Source organism: Scyliorhinus canicula, chromosome 11 (assembly GCF_902713615.1).
Source record: "Scyliorhinus canicula chromosome 11, sScyCan1.1, whole genome shotgun sequence".
NCBI classification, from domain to species: Eukaryota; Metazoa; Chordata; class Chondrichthyes; order Carcharhiniformes; family Scyliorhinidae; genus Scyliorhinus; species Scyliorhinus canicula.
Genome location: NC_052156.1, coordinates 85,232,442 through 85,248,260, shown reverse-complemented (window position 1 = coordinate 85,248,260; position 15,819 = coordinate 85,232,442). Strand labels below are relative to the sequence as shown.

At 50.8% G+C, this 15,819-nt stretch overlaps 1 protein-coding gene across 1 annotated transcript in view; it reads right to left on the bottom strand.

Annotated features, from left to right (window-relative positions):
• The window catches only part of dnah1 (dynein, axonemal, heavy chain 1), a 995,196-nt gene that overhangs the window by 943,828 nt on the left and 35,549 nt on the right, over nucleotides 1-15,819 (bottom strand). Inside the window, 1 exon segment of the mRNA XM_038812191.1 lies at nucleotides 8,507-8,679. Within this exon segment, the coding sequence (XP_038668119.1) occupies nucleotides 8,507-8,659 (153 nt within the window). The 5' untranslated portion in view covers nucleotides 8,660-8,679.

Genomic DNA, 15,819 nt, shown 5'->3' with positions numbered 1-15,819 from the left:
ATCCTTATTGTAGGTTAAATTAAGGAGTTTCACGGTTCGGAGGAATTTTTGAAGGTTGGTGTCATAGTCCTGCTGGTCGTGGCCGCAGATGGTGACGTTATCGAGGTACGGGAAGGTAGCCCGTAACCCATGCTTGTCGACCATTCGGTCCATCTCCCGTTGGAAGACCGAGACCCTATTTGTGACACCGAATGGAACCCTGAGGAAGTGGTAGAGGCGCCCATCTGCCTCAAATGCGGTGTACGTGCGGTCACTCGCGCGGATGGGGAGCTGGTGGTAGGCGGACTTAAGGTCCACCATGGAAAAGACTTTGTATTTCGCGATCCTGTTAACCAGGTCGGAAATACTGGGGAGAGGGGACGCGTCCAGCTACGTAAACCTGTTGATGGTCTGACTGTAATCAATGACCATCCGGTTTTTCTCCCCAGTCCGAACTACCAGCACTTGGGCTCGCCAGGGACTGTTGCTGGCCTCGATAACTCCTTCCTTAAGGAGCCTCTGGATCTCGGACCCGATGAAGGTCCGGTCCTGGGCACTGTATCGTCTGCTCCGAGTGGCGACAGGTTTACAATCTGGGGTGAGATTAGCAAACAAGGAAGGTGGGTCCACTTTGAGGGACGCGAGGCTGCAGACAGTAAGGGGGGGAATACGACCGCCGAATTGGAAGGTTAAGCTCTGCAGGTTGCACTGGAAATCCAGGCCCAAGAGTGCTGGAGCGCATAGGCGGGGGAGAATGAGGAGTTTGAAGTTTTTTAAAACCATCCCCTGGACCGTGAGGTCCGCTATGCAGCACCCGGTGATTTTGACGGAGTGCGAACCCGCGGCCAATTCGATTTTATGCTTAACTGGGTGGATGGGGAGCGCGCAGCATCTTACCATGTCGGGGTGGACAAAACTTTCCGTGCTCCCGGAGTCCAGTAGGCATTTTGTCTTGTGTCCGTTGAGCTGGATCGTTGTCGCAGTCTTGGCGAGTGAGCGTGGTCGCGACTGGTCGAGTGTAATGGAAGCAAGTCATGGCGAGAGTTCCAGGTCATCCTCGGTGGCAGAGTAATCGCTGGCAGGGCCTTCCGTGTTGGCCCAAGATGGCGGCGCCCAGGACCCGCACGTGGAGCCGGAGCCCAAGATGGCGGCGCCCATGACCCGCATGTGGCGTCCGGGGCCCAAGATGGCGGCACCCGTGGGAACCTCGTGGCAGCTGGGGGCAGTGTCAGTGGCGTCTGCGGGCCAGTCGGGGCAGCTGGGAGCGGGGGTCGGGAGGACCGTGGGCCTGTTGTGGGGGCCGGGAGGCAGGCCGGAGAGGTCGGTGCGTGGCGCGGGGCCCTGGGGGGGGCGATCCGCGGTCGCTGCGCGGAACAGCAGCGACCGACTTGGTCTGGCAGACCACTGCGTAGTGGCCCTTCTTCCAGCAGCTCTTACACAGAGCGGAGCGGGCCGGGCAGCGTGGGCGGGGGTGCTTCGATAGGCCACAAAAATAGCAGCGGGGCCCCGATAGCTTGTTGGAGCGTCCCGCAGCGCAGGCCTGGGGGGGGGGGTCGGGGTCAGCGGAGGACGGGGGTGGCGCATGCCATGAGGTCCGGGGGTTGCTGCGCGGCCGGGGGCGAATGCGCGGACGTTCAGGTCAGCGACCTCCAGGGAGGTTGCAAGGGTCCGTGCCTCAGCTAGGCCGAGGGCGTTCTTCTCCAGCAATTGTTGGCAGATAGCGGAGGATTGCATGCCGGCAACATAAGCGTCTCTAATTAAAAGTTTCATGTGCTCAGTCGCCGAAACTTGGGGACAGGCGCACCTTCTCCCTAGAGCTGTGAGGGCCTGGTAGAATTCGTCGAGTGACTCACCAGGCAACTGCTGTCTAGTCGTCAGGAGATGCCGTGCGTATACTTTGTTGACCGGCCGGAGAAAATGTCCTTTCAGGATATCCATGGCCGCATCATAATCGCTTTCGTCCTCAATCATGGAATATACCGCCGTGCCCACGCACGAGTGGACGATGTGGAGTTTCTGCTCCTTGGTGGGTTTGCTGGCTGCAGTTGTCAGGTAACTGTTGAAACACGCCTGCCAGTGTTTGAAGATTGCAGGCGTATTTGAGGTATGCGGGCTGGTGCGGAGGCAGTCAGGCTTGATGCATAGCTCCATTCCAAAATTCTAGCTGATTAAATTGATGTACCATCAATTGGACGCGGGACACGATGAAGATCCAAACTGTGGCTTTAATCAGCTAGTTGTTAGCCCGGTGGTCGACTACAGAGAAAGGCCGACCGCCGGGAAATCTGGGTACTTATACCCCGCCTCAGAGGCGGGGTCTACTTGCCTCTTGACCAATTGGTGAGCAGTCACATGACTAGTCCCAGCCAATCAGACGAGAGGCACATGACCAGCCAGAGTCAATGGGAAACCAATGCTCTGCACCAATGGCAGTGCTCCCACTCATATCACCACACCCCCGACTCGGGCCTCACCCTCCTCCGTGGGGCCCCATCCCCCCTACCGGCCATCCACCCCCACTCCGTTTACTTGCCCCCTCCAAGAGCCCACCCGACAGACCCAACCAAAACAGTGCCCAACCCACCCTAACCACCCACACCGAACCAAAAATAAACAAGAATAAAGAACCCCCCCCCCTCAAAATGTAACCCAACCACAACAATCCCCGACCATCCCCACGCATGACCCCCCATCCCGACCCTCAGTTTGTGTCCAGCTTCTCGGCCCGAACAAAGGCCCACGCCTCCTCCGGGGACTCAAAATATTGGTGCCGGTCCTTATAGGTGACCCACAGATGCGCCGGCTGCAGCATGCCAAACTTCACCCCCTTCCTGTGCAGCACCGCCTTTGCCTGGTTGTACCCGGCCCTCTTGTTCGCCACCTCCGTGCTCCAGTCCTGATATATTCGAACCTCTGCGTTCTCCCACCTGCTGCTCCTCTCTTTCTTGGCCCACTTGAGTACGCACTCCCGATCAGCGAACCGATGAAACCGTACCAGCACCACCCGCGGCGGCTCTCTAGCCTTGGGCCTCCTCGCCAGCACTCTATGGGCCCCTTCTAGCTCCAGGGGCCTCTGGAAGGACCCCGCTCCCATCAGCGAGTTGAACATGATGACCACGTAGGCCCCCACGTCCGACCCCTCCAGCCCCTCCGGGAGGCCCAGGACCCGCAAATTCTTCCGCCTCAACCGATTCTCCATCTCCTCGAACCGTTCCTGCCATTTCTTGTGGAGCGCCTCGTGCGCCTCCAGCTTTATCGCTAGGCCCAAGATCTCGTCCTCGTTATCTGAGATCTTTTGCCGGACCTCGCGGATCGCTACCCCCTGGGCCGCCTAGGTCTCCAGCAGCTTATCAATAGAAGCCTTCATCAGCTCCAGCAGGTCCGCTTTGAGCTCCCTGAAGCAGCACTGGATAACCTCCTGCTGCTCCTGCGCCCACTGCATCCACGCTGCCTGGTCTCCGCCCGCCGCCATCTTGCTTTTCTTCCCTCACACTTTCTTTGGCTTCACCACCACTTTTTTAGTCACCCCACTCCTGGTCCAAGCCATACACTGTCGGGGGAATGTTGCAGTCTCCTTCCCACACCGGGAAAGGTCGAAGAAATGCCGTTGGGGGCCCTGAAAAGAGCCCAAAAGTCCGTTCCGAGCGGGAGCAGCCGAACGTGCGACTTAGCTCTGCAGAGCCGCAACTGGAAGTCCCGGGGGGTGCCCTTTGTTAACAGAAAGGGGTTCCACTCCCTCAACGCTCAGCTCATGTGCGACCACCACATGAAAGTTATGCACGTTTGTGCATGCTTCCCGGGGAATGTCCATGACAGCTACATCATGGGGCAGTCAGTTATCCTCGGCCTCTATGAAGATTATTCCAAGGTGAGCAGCTGGCTCTTGGGGAATATGGGGTACTCAGTGAGGACCTGGCTAATGACGCCAGTACGGCGACCGGAGAGCAAAGGAAAAGTCTTCCTCATTATTAAAGTCGTCTTCATTATTGCTTTTCCAACATAGAGCATGTGGTGCCCTGCATGATGCCACAGAATAATAAGACATGAGTTTCCATTTGCAGACTATCACTCTGGATTGTTAATGGCAACTAAGATGACCAAAATAAATCAATCTAGATTTTCCAAACAGATCAATCATAAAAATAATAATAATCTTTATTAGTGTCACAAATCGGCTTATATTAACAATGCAATGAAGTTACTTTGAAAAGCCCCTACTCGCCTCATTACGGCACCTGGTCAGGTACACTGAGGGAGAATTCAGAATGTCCAATTCAACTAACAGCACGTCTTTCGGGACTTGTGGGAGGAAAGCGGAGCACCCGGAGTAAACTCACACAGAGACAGGGAGAACGTGCAGACGCCGCACAGACAGTGACCCAAGCCGGGATCGAAACCCTGCTGAGCACTGAGCTGGCAAGCCCAGCGTCCCCAGGCTCTTTGCCTGTGAGCAAAGATGGGTGCCGGGTTTCCACCTGCTTTCTCAGCAGGCGGCTGGCTTTGTCTCAGTGTTCGTATAGGGTCCCCCGTGACTGGCAGAGTTGGTGCATTGCTTTCCTCGTGGAGAGCAGGTCATAGTCCATTTGTAGCTTTTTCCTCTCCGCCAGGAGCTGTCACTCCATTTATATAGTTGAATGGGGCATCCACCAATTGCAGACAGGTTTCTGACTTGCTAATGCAAAGCAGCACTTGCACCAGCTGCTAGGAATTCTATGAAGGTGACTTGGTGGCTTTCCTCACTAACATGGGGTGGCACGGTAGAACAGTGAATAGTAGAAACAGACCCAGATAAGGTCAACAAACTTTCAAGGCCTTTTACCGAGGGCTGTACTTCTCAGAGCCCCCAGCAGGGGAATTGGGGATTAAACGGTTCCTCGATGGACTGGACTTGCCAGTTGTGAGGGAGGACAGAAAACGGGGCTTTGAAGCATCACTAGAACTGGGAGAGATCACAGAGAGTATTAGCTCCATGCAGACGGATTCCCGGCGGACTTCTACAAACATTTGCAACAGCACTGCCCCTACACCTGCGGGAGATGTTCACAGATTCGTTAGTAGGGGCACACTGCCACCTACACTCGCACAGGCCTCAATCTCGCTAATACCTAAGAAGGACAAAGACCCAACGAAATGCGGGTCATATAGGCCCATCTCACTACTAAATGTAGACGCCAAAATACTGACCAAAATCCTTGCCAAATGACTGGAGGACTGCATTCCAGAGGTGGTGGCAGAGGACCCGACGGGCTTTGCCAAAGTAAGACAGATAACATCAAACATTAGGCGGTTGCTGAACGACCCCGTCCGGAGAGAGAACGTCAGAGGTGATCGTCTCCCTGGACGTAGAAAAGGCCTTTGAGTAGCAGTACCTCATAGAGTTACTGGAGCGGTTCGGGCTCGGATCAGGGTTCACCTTCTGGGTGAAGCTCCGATACAACGCTCCCATGACGAGCGTACGGACAAAAAAACACCAGCTCCCAGTACTTCCAGCTACACAGGGGCACCAGGCAGAGATGCCCACTGTCCTCACTGCTGTTTGCCCTCGCGATCAAACAACTAGCGATCATTCTCAGAACAGCAAAAAACTCAAGGGGAATCCAAAGGGGAGGCAGACAGCACAGAGTCTCACTCTATGTGGATGACCTCCTTCTCTACATCGTGGACCCACAGAGCAGCATGGAAGGAATTGTTGCACTCCTGAAAGAGTTTGGTGCCTTCTCGGGCTACAAACTCAACATGAGCAAGAGCCAGATCTTTCCAGTTAACGCACAAGAGGGAGGGGCAGCATTGGTGGGACTGTCGTTTAAATAAGCCACGCAAATTCCGCAACCTGGGGATCAAAATCGCTCACGACTGGCCAGGGGTTCACAAGTGGAACTTGACCAGTATGACAGAGGAAGTTACAAAGCACCTATAGAGATGGAACACACTCCCACTCTCGCGGTGAGAGTGCAGAGGATCAAAATGAACGTACTCTTCCTACTTCGATCTATCCCGATCTATATCCTCAAGGCCTTTCTCAACTGACTGGATAAATTAACCATGGCGCTTGTATGGGAGGCGGTGAAGAATGCTAGGATCCCAAAGAAGATCCTACAGAAAACAAAGTCCAGGGAGGCTAGCCATCCCAAACCTACAATACTACCACTGGGCGGTGACAGCAGAATGAGTAAGGGGATGGATTAAGGAGTCAGAAGCCAAGTGGGTGCGCGCCAAGGAGGCCTCCTGCAGGGGGACCTCGCTCCGGGTCCTCGCCATGGCGTCCTCGCTCTGGGCCCTCGCCACAGCGGTCCCATCCACACCCAAAAAACACTCCAGCAGCCCAGAGGTGGTAGCCACCCTCCAGACCTGGAACCAACTGCGGCAGCAATTGCCTGACCGAAATGTCTGACAAAGCCCCAGTCTGCAACAACCATAGGTTCGTACCAGTGCTCACTGACGCCACCTTTAAAAAGTGGAGACAGGACGGGGGAACACTGACAGTCAAGGACTTATACAATGACAGCAGGGTCACAATACTGGACAAATTGACGGAGAGATTTCAGCTAGCTTGGGACAACTAACTAAGGTACCTGCAGCTTAAAAATCTCCCATGGAACGAGACAACTACCCACGACTACCATGTCAGACACTTTTAGAGGAGTTACTGGACGCAAGCATTCTAGGTAAAAGAAACTGTAGGCAAAGATCGACATGTACAAACGACTGGTAGAGAGGGCCGACACTGTACTGAACGCGATGAGGAAGAAATAGGTGGAAGACCTGGGGTTCGAAATAGGGTGGGGACTCTGGGGTGAAGCATTGTATACGGTCAACTCCAACTCCACCTCCACATGCTCAAGACTCAACCTAACGCAACTAAAGGTGGCATATAGAGCCCACTTAACAAGAACCCGAATGAGTAGGTTCTTCCCGGAGGTGGTGGACAGATGCGGAGGGTGCCAAAGAGGCCCGGCCAACCACGTCCACATGTCCTGGTCTTGCCCCAGACTTGCTGGGTACTGGACAGCCTTTTTCGAGGCAATGTCCAAAGTGGTAGGGGTGAGAATGGAGCCTTGCCCAAAAATGGTGGTCTTTTGGGGATCAGACCAGCCAGATCTCTTCATGGGGAGGAGGGCGGACTCCTTGCCTTTGTCTCCCTGATTGCCCGCCGTAGAATCCTGCTCGGCTGGCAGTCAGCAGTACCACCCAAAGCTGCAGACTGGCAGTCCGACCTATCGGAATTTTTCCAAATGGAGAAAATCAAATTCGCCATCCGGAAGTCGGAGATGGCTTCTCCAGAACATGGCTTCTCCAGAACATGGGAGCCATTCACCCAACTGTTCCAGGACCGGTTTGTGGCCAACGAACAAGAAAATAAATAATTAAGTAGCCAAGAGCCAGGTGAAAGTAGCCAAAACATGAGAAAAGGGAAGGAATGAGGGAAATACCTGGGGTGTCAGAGAGGGGGGGAAAGATGAGGGAACACAAACTGGGAGAACACAGGAAATGACAACGACCATGATGAACACAGCAACAGAGAGTGAGAAAGTACAGGAGGAAGAAGCAACAGTCGGCCGAAGCAGAGGCGAACGCACAACATCCCCGACCAGGAAAAGCAAGCAACATCAGGGGTGCCACCCAGGCGCAGCACCCCCCCCCCCCCCCTCCCCCCCCGCCCCGATCTATTTTGTACTACTGGTGCTGTATGTGCTCTCTTTGTTAAAAAAAACAAAAAAGAAAGGGGGATTTCCCCCCACTCCAGACATGTATACATGTATACTGCATTTGTCCCTCCAGTACCTCGACGTATATACACAGTTTTTACTTTTCCACCCCTTGGTTTTTTTTTATTTACATGATTTTTCTAATTAATAGTGTTGCTGTTTTTATCTTGTTTGTATTATCTTCTGGTTTTTTTTCTTTGTGTATACCTGTAAATATACTTTACGCAAAAACCCAAATAAAAACATTTTTTTTAAAAATGCTATATATTCTCATCAAAACATGATTTCCCTGCTATCTGGTTGCGTGCCCAATCTGATATCTGGTTTCAATCTGTCCTCTTCTCTATAAACAATAGCTTCAAACAACTTTTAATATTTATCAATCTCACAAAGATTGTGGCAGAGATTTTGTTGGTGATGGGATGGGAGAGGATGGAGAAGTTGATAGGGAGAGAGAGTGCCATCGTGAATCTATAAATCACTGTCTGATTTATGGAATGTTATCTATTTTTGCTACAGTGATGGACTTTGAGCTCGATCAGAAATTTATCTGAAGGTAGAATCAAACCTGCAGCTCAGTGCGCTTTAAGATTTTTAACAGAAGGCTTGCCTTGGTTGGAGGTAAGCTTTACCCTAAACTAAACCTAGCAAAACACCAGTACATCAAGGAATTGTTCTGTAACATCAGCATTGCACCAGGCACAGGAGAAAGTAAATTTTGTTTATTAATCGGGTTTCCTGGACGTATTATATAGGAACTAAACAGCATTAGAGATGACTTTGACTATACATGGCTTGCAATGGATATTCACGACACTTACTCCCAGTACAGCTGATGCTCCTGCAGCAAGGATCTCTGAATAGTAACCCCTCGGCTTAATACTAGGGTATTTAACCACTTCTTCCTCAGGTTCCTGTAAACTGGCTTTCAATTTCTTTTTTGGAGGTACTTTTGTTCGATTGTTCGTTTCCATCTTCTTGCAGAAGTTAGAAGCTGTAACAAAGCACAGTTACATATTGTAATACCTGTACAAATGGTTCTTAACGTTTAAGAATGTTCACTAGAATAGAAGTGTTCAAAGTATATGGAGTTTTGGTAAAATAAATATTTCCACCAATTGCTGGTACCTAGACGGCATCTAAATCTAAGATAATCACCAACAGGACAGATTAGAAGATTAATTTTCTTATATAACACAGAGGACTGTTGGACCATGGAATGTGCTATCAGAAACAGCGATGGAAGCATAATTCATGATAGCATTTAAAGTTTGTGAGAAACGTGAAGTATCTGCAGTGTGTCTCTCAGTGGTTTTTATCAAAACTTGGCCACAGCATTTGCAGTTTTAATGAACTGATTAAGGTAAGCAAATGTCATGACAAACCACATGATTCCATTTTAGCTGAACCTTTCAAAGGGCCATTGTGAAGCTGCCAGTCGAAAGATTGTGGAGGTGGAAAGAACAAAGAAAGCAACAATACCTATGGTGATATGCCTGTGCATAGTTTTGTACATAGTTGTCCATCAATTTGTATATCTACCGATGTGGTTTCCAACCAGCTGTGGGCGATAGAGATCTACCATATGACCCCGAGATTCCCAGCAGTTGGCAGTAAGTCATACAAGAGGATAGTTGCACTGCAAGTAGCTCCAGGAGAATTCACTGAATTCATTTATTTTGTTACTGTTTGTATTACAGTTCATTAGTTATCATTCCACGTGTTCAGCATGTTAATAAAACTATCTTACTAGTCAAAGAACTAGATGTTCTGTGTGCATCTGTACTAAGGCCACAACACAGAACATAACATGGTACCAAGAGTGAAGAACAATTGAAGATAACAACAGAGAAGACGGGACAAAACAGGCTGAAGAAAGAAAGAAGAAAATTCTTCTGCCTACCTGGTAAACCACGGGCAACTGCAACTCAACGCAAGGAACGACTGTGAAGTTAGAGATGGAAGGTCTGACGGCACTCCACCAGTTTCAGGTTGCCGGTAATATAGATGAGAATTGGCGTGTGTTTAAGCAGCAATTCAGACACTATGTTGCAGCCTTTGGCCTGCAGGCACAGCCTGACGAGAGGCGCATTGCAATGCTTCTCACGATAGCAGGTCCTCAAGCAATAGAAAATTACAATACCGCGATGTAGCATTCAACATGGGCCACGACAATGTCCAGCATTTGGGAGGGTGTGATTTTCACGGTCAACAGTGGACCAAACAAGATCAGTCAACATTATTGATGAGATGCCCATTGAAGACCTGTTTTTTGTTGACCTGATTTCAACCAAGTACACGATGAGTCCAAATATGAAGAGTGAAGAAGTTTTACTGACCAGTTATGCCAATAGTGCTGATGATGCTGATACCATTGAAGACAGATGGACAATTCCAGTGATGCTGAATGTCACATTGATCAAATGCAAGCTCAACATGGAAGCGAGGGCCAACCTTCTCTGCCTATCCAATTTGAATGGGCTGCGAGTTAAACCGAAAGTCGTCAATTAAACAAGACCACTAAGAGACTACAGTGGGAATGAGGTTGCAACGCTGGGAGCATGTGAACATGAAGCATGGGTGCTTTTGTGAGGGCCACGAAGAATCCAGATGAGTTTTCAGGATACAAAGAAATAACTGTGGTGAATGAAACTCTGTAATTCACACTGATATATATATGAGACCGTACAATTGTAAGCGCAGTTGCGTTGCCCGACCACTAGGGGGAGTAGCTCTGGGAATGCTTAGGAGTTTGTACAGGGCTCCACCCTTGGCTCCGCCCACGGCTCCTCCCCCTGGACTGCTGTATAAATATCGATGCCCAGAGCCAGCCGACCAGTTCATCGAGAGTTCAACGTGTAACAGGCTGGCTCTGTAGTAAGTAGATTAAAACCACTGTTCATATCTCAAAGCACGTGTCCAGTGAATTGATGGTCTCATCAATTTAATCTACTTCAGAAACAGTCAGGATCAATCATGAAGTCAGCCCTCAAGCCTGAGCGACTGGAACTCGACTCACAGGATGCAGAGGCAAAAGAATTTTTTTCTCATTGGCTCCGGTGTTTTAAAGCCTACCTGGCGGAAGCAAGCACAGCCGAAACAATGGAGGAGCAGAAACTGAGCCGACTGCACGCAAGGGTGAGCCACAGAATCTACTCAACTAAACTGTGCCGGTTCGTATACTGAAGCCCTAGCGCTACTCGACAAAATGTATGTGAGGCCTGTTAATGAAGTCTATGCGCAACACGTGTTCACTACTCGCCGCCAGCGGCCTACGGAATCGCTCGCAGAATTCCTGAGAGAGCTTAAAACTTTATCTAGTGACTGTAATTACCAGGTGGTTACCGCGGCAGAACATAGAGAACTTGCTGTACGCGATGCCTTTGTTGCGGGCCTTAGGTCAAATTACGTGCGCCAGCGACTGCTGGAAAAGGGGGCCCTAAATCTTGAAGCCACTGTTGAATTTGCTACCACCATGGAGGTCTCTTTCCGCAGCCTCACCTCGTTCCCCGCGGACCCCGCGACCCCGTCATGGGCCCCCGACCAGCGACTCCCCCAGGCCTGCGTCGCGAGGCCGCCCAGCCACGATGCTGCCCCAGCCTGCCACTTTTGCGGCCAGAATCAGCACTCGCGGCAGCACTGCTCGGCCCGCAATGTGACCTGCAGCAGCTGCGGGCGAAAAGGACACTATGCCAGAGTGTGTCTGGCGAAGAAAGCCCCAGCCTCTAACCCTCCCACGGCTCAAAGCACTCGTTCCGACACCAACCTCTACCGTTTTCTCCAGACGGCTCAGAAACTAAACCTCACCTATAACAAGGAGAACTGCGTTTTCCGCACGACCAGACTAGCCATCCTCGGCTATGTCGTGGAAAACGGAGTCCTGGGTCCCGACCCGGACCATATGCGCCCCCTCTTAAAACTCCCTCGCCCTCATTGTCCAAAGGCCCTCAAATGGTGCTTGGGATTCTTTTCGTATTACGCCCAGTGGGTCCCTCAATATGCGGACAAAGCCCGCCTACTCTTTAAGGCCACACTATTTCCCCTGTCAGCTGAGGCGCGCCAGGCCTTCAACTGCATCAAGGAGGACATCGCCAAAGCGGCCATGCGGGCGGTGGATGAATCCACCCCCTTTCAGGTTGAGAGCGACGCCTCAGAGGTAGCTCTTGCAGCCACTTTAAATCAGGCAGGGAGACCAGTCGCATTCTTCCCCCGTACCCTCTCCGCTTCGGAACTCCGACACTCGGCAGTCGAAAAAGAAGCACAAGCCATTGTGGAGGCTATTCGTCACTGGAGGCACTACCTCGCAGGTAGGAGGTTCACCCTCATCACCGACCAAAGATCGGTTACCTTCATGTTTGACAACTCGCAAAGGGGCAAAATTAAAAACGATAAAATTCTGCGGTGGAGGATCGAACTCTCCACCTATAGCTACGATATTAAGTATCGACCGGGGAAGCTTAACAAGCCCCCAGATGCCCTATCCTGCGGGACGTGCGCCAGCGCGCAGAACGACTGCCTGAAAGTCATCCACAACGACCTCTGTCACCCGGGGGTCACCCGGCTCGCCCACTACATCAAAGCCCGAAATCTGCCTTTCTCCACTGAGGAGGTAAAAGCTGTCACCAGAGATTGCCTGATCTGCGCGGAGTGCAAACTGCACTTCTATAGACCAGACAGGGCCCACCTGGTCAAGGCTTCTAGGCCCTTTGAACTCCTCGCGATCGATTTCAAAGGGCCGCTCCCCTCAACTAACAGGAACGTTTAATTCCTAAACGTCATAGATGAGTTCTCCCGCTTCCCCTTTGCTATCCCCTGCCCCGATATGACCTCCCACACAGTCATTAGTATCTTCACCCTGTTTGGTTTTCCCCAGCTACGTACACAGCGACCAGGGTTCGTCCTTCATGAGCGACGAGCTGCGTCAGTACCTGCTCGACAAGGGCATCGCCTCGAGCAGGACTACCAGCTACAATCCCAGGGGGAATGGGCAGGTGGAGAGGGAGAATGCGACCGTCTGGAAGACCATCCTACTGACCCTCCGGCCCAGGAATCTCACAGTCTCCCATTGGCAGGATGTCCTCCCAGACGCGCTCCACGCTATTAGGTCACTCTTATGCACCGCGAACAACAAGACCCCTCACGAGAGGCTCTTTATCTTTTCCAGGGGCACTGCCACGGGGGTCTCACTCCCGGCATGGCTGATGACACCGGGCCCTGTATTCCTGAGGAAGCACGTCAGGACGCACAAAACTGACCCCCTTGTAGAGAAGGTGCGCCTGCTTCACTCAAACCCCCAGTATGCCTTCGTAGAGTTCCCTGACGGCCGTCAGGACACCATATCCCTCCGGGACCTAGCACCTGCTGGATCCAGCATCCCCACTATCACTGCAGAGGTACCCCTCACTCTACACCCCACCCAGCCGCCCCCTCGCACTCCTGAGCCCACTAGCTCGCTACATTTGTTTCGCGCACCCGCACCGGCTAACCCCCAGCGCCCCCAGTCGAACCAGACGGGTATGGAGCTCGGACGGAATCACCCCCGGAGTCCGCCACCGTACCCCAACCCACAACACCCATCCAGCCACCACAAGAGGCTGCAACCCCGGTGCTCCACAGATCGCAGCAGACGACTCGACCACCGGACAGACTCCATTTATGAACCACCAACCCCGCCGGACTTGATTTTTTTGTAGGGGGCGAATGTGGTGAATGTAACTCTGTAATTCACACTGTGATATATATATATGAGACCGTACAATTGTAAGCGCAGTTGCGTTGCCCGACCACTAGGGGGAGTAGCTCTGGGAATGCTTAGGAGTTTGTACAGGGCTCCACCCTTGGCTCCGCCCACGGCTCCTCCCCCTGGACTGCTGTATAAATATCGATGCCCAGAGCCAGCCGACCAGTTCATCGAGAGTTCAACGTGTAACAGGCTGGCTCTGTAGTAAGTAGATTAAAACCACTGTTCATATCTCAAAGCACGTGTCTAGTGAATTGATGGTCTCATCAATAACATTTATTTACAAATTAACATATATATACAACAGCAGCAACAACTTCTCTTGCTGCCAAACTCCTCTCTCTCTGGTTCCAAACTAGCCAGCTCTATTTATGCAGGGAGTCTGCTAATGATTTCTCCGCCCCCCTCATTGGGGAAGCTCATACTCCCACAGGATTGTGGGATTGTTATTAGTCCCCAGCCAATGGTAAGCAGGCAGGTTATAACAGGTGCACAACAAAGTCATTTTTCATTGTGGACATGGAACGCGAGTCAATCATAGAAGCAGAAGCGTGTGAGGCAGTTGAATAGCTGCACATTCTGGACACCACTGCGACAGAGGGTCATTGTGAATGGCAAAGAGATATAATGGCGCAGTTATTCGCTGAGATACAAGCTAAAGTTAAAGTGGAGGAAGATAAACCAGATGAAGAGGTAGAGGAGCCAAAGGGAATACCAGAATTCTGGTTATCAGTCTTCTAAAATGAGAAGTTGCTCGGTGGCATCTACAAGATGTAAACGTAAAATGTTCAGAGTCTGGACAGCCAATGAGCTTTACTCTGGAGTTTAAATTTGAGCCTAATGAGTATTTCACACATGAGGTAGTCTCAAAAGCATACCAGATGGAGTTGCAGCCTGACGAGTTAGATTTTCTCTTCTTTGATGAACCAGAAATCACGGTATGCACACGGTACCACATTGACCGGAAGAAAGGAAAAAAGTCACATTGAAAACCATTGCAGATTATGATGGTTACAATGATCATTACGATGATGACAATTACGATGACCATGATTACGATAAGGAAAGTGAAGACTCAGATGATAAGCCAGAAGAGGATGACTATGAACAACAATTCAGTTGGTTTGGCAGCAGTGGGACAAGGTGGTCACAAGGGGTATCCAATCTGCGCAGGACAACAATATGTGTGAAAGCTCCAAGATGGTGTGTGCAGAGGCTGAAAGTGAGATTTCAGCAGAAAATACACCAGCTGAGAGGAAATCAATTGTGAAAAGCCAACTGGTAACTGAGGAAATAATCCCCATTTTGGAGAAATTAACTCCACAGCAGGACAATGAATCATCCTATGCACACGGAATGGTTCCTGCAGTGGATTCCTCAATACCTGAGGCCACTCCGCCAAAAGGCCTGCAGGAAGAACAAATGGATAGGTCTTCATCCACTTCTCCAACGAAAGGGAAAGCACGTATCATTATATCAGATGAGAATGAGGCACAAATCAGTTCTGCAACAAAAGACAAAGCATATATCGTCATATCAAATGAGGATGAGCCGCAAATCGAGGTTAAAACGCAAAGTGCAGAAGCAACATTTAATGTTGAGGGCATTGATCCAGCTTATACACTGGAACGCAAAGATTTGCAGATCTTTCCGCTACATGCAGGCATGCCTGCAACTGCGAAAGCGACCAAAAGTATGCAGACAGTGGATGCCTCACCAGCAGCAAGAAGGATAATAATAATAAAATTTATTGATGTCACAAGTAGGCTTACATCGACACTGCAATGAAGTTACTGTCAAAAGCCCCTAGTCGTCACATTCCGGCGCCTGTTGGGGTACACTGAGGGAGAATTTAGAATGTCCAATTCACCTAACAACACATCTTTCGGGACTTGGGGGAGGAAACTGGAGCACCCGGAGGAAACCCACACAGACACGGGGAGGGCATGGAGACTCCGCACAGACAGTGACCTGAGCCAGGAATCAGACTCAGGTCCCTGGCACTGTGAAGAAACAGTACTAACCACTATGCCACTAGAGTCAAAGGGAAAAGGAGATACAATCAGCGGATCATTCAAATGAGAAGGAAGGGGGAGAGCAGAAGAGTTGAGGACACAGTTGGTCGACCATGTAGCAGCCTCAAAAGTGAAGACACAAGCATCGGCAATACAGCTGATATGCGAGAAAACACACAGAGACGGAGTAGGAAGTATCACATCAAAAGGTTGAAAAAGGTGGTGACGCAAAAAAGATCAGCCAGAAAACCAGTCTTCAAAAGTTGAAGAGAGATCGAGTATCCGGTCACGGTTTAGAAGACCAATGGGACAAATGTCATTTTGAACATGTAATAAACTGTGCACAAGGGATAAGTTTAAAATTATCAGGCACATTATG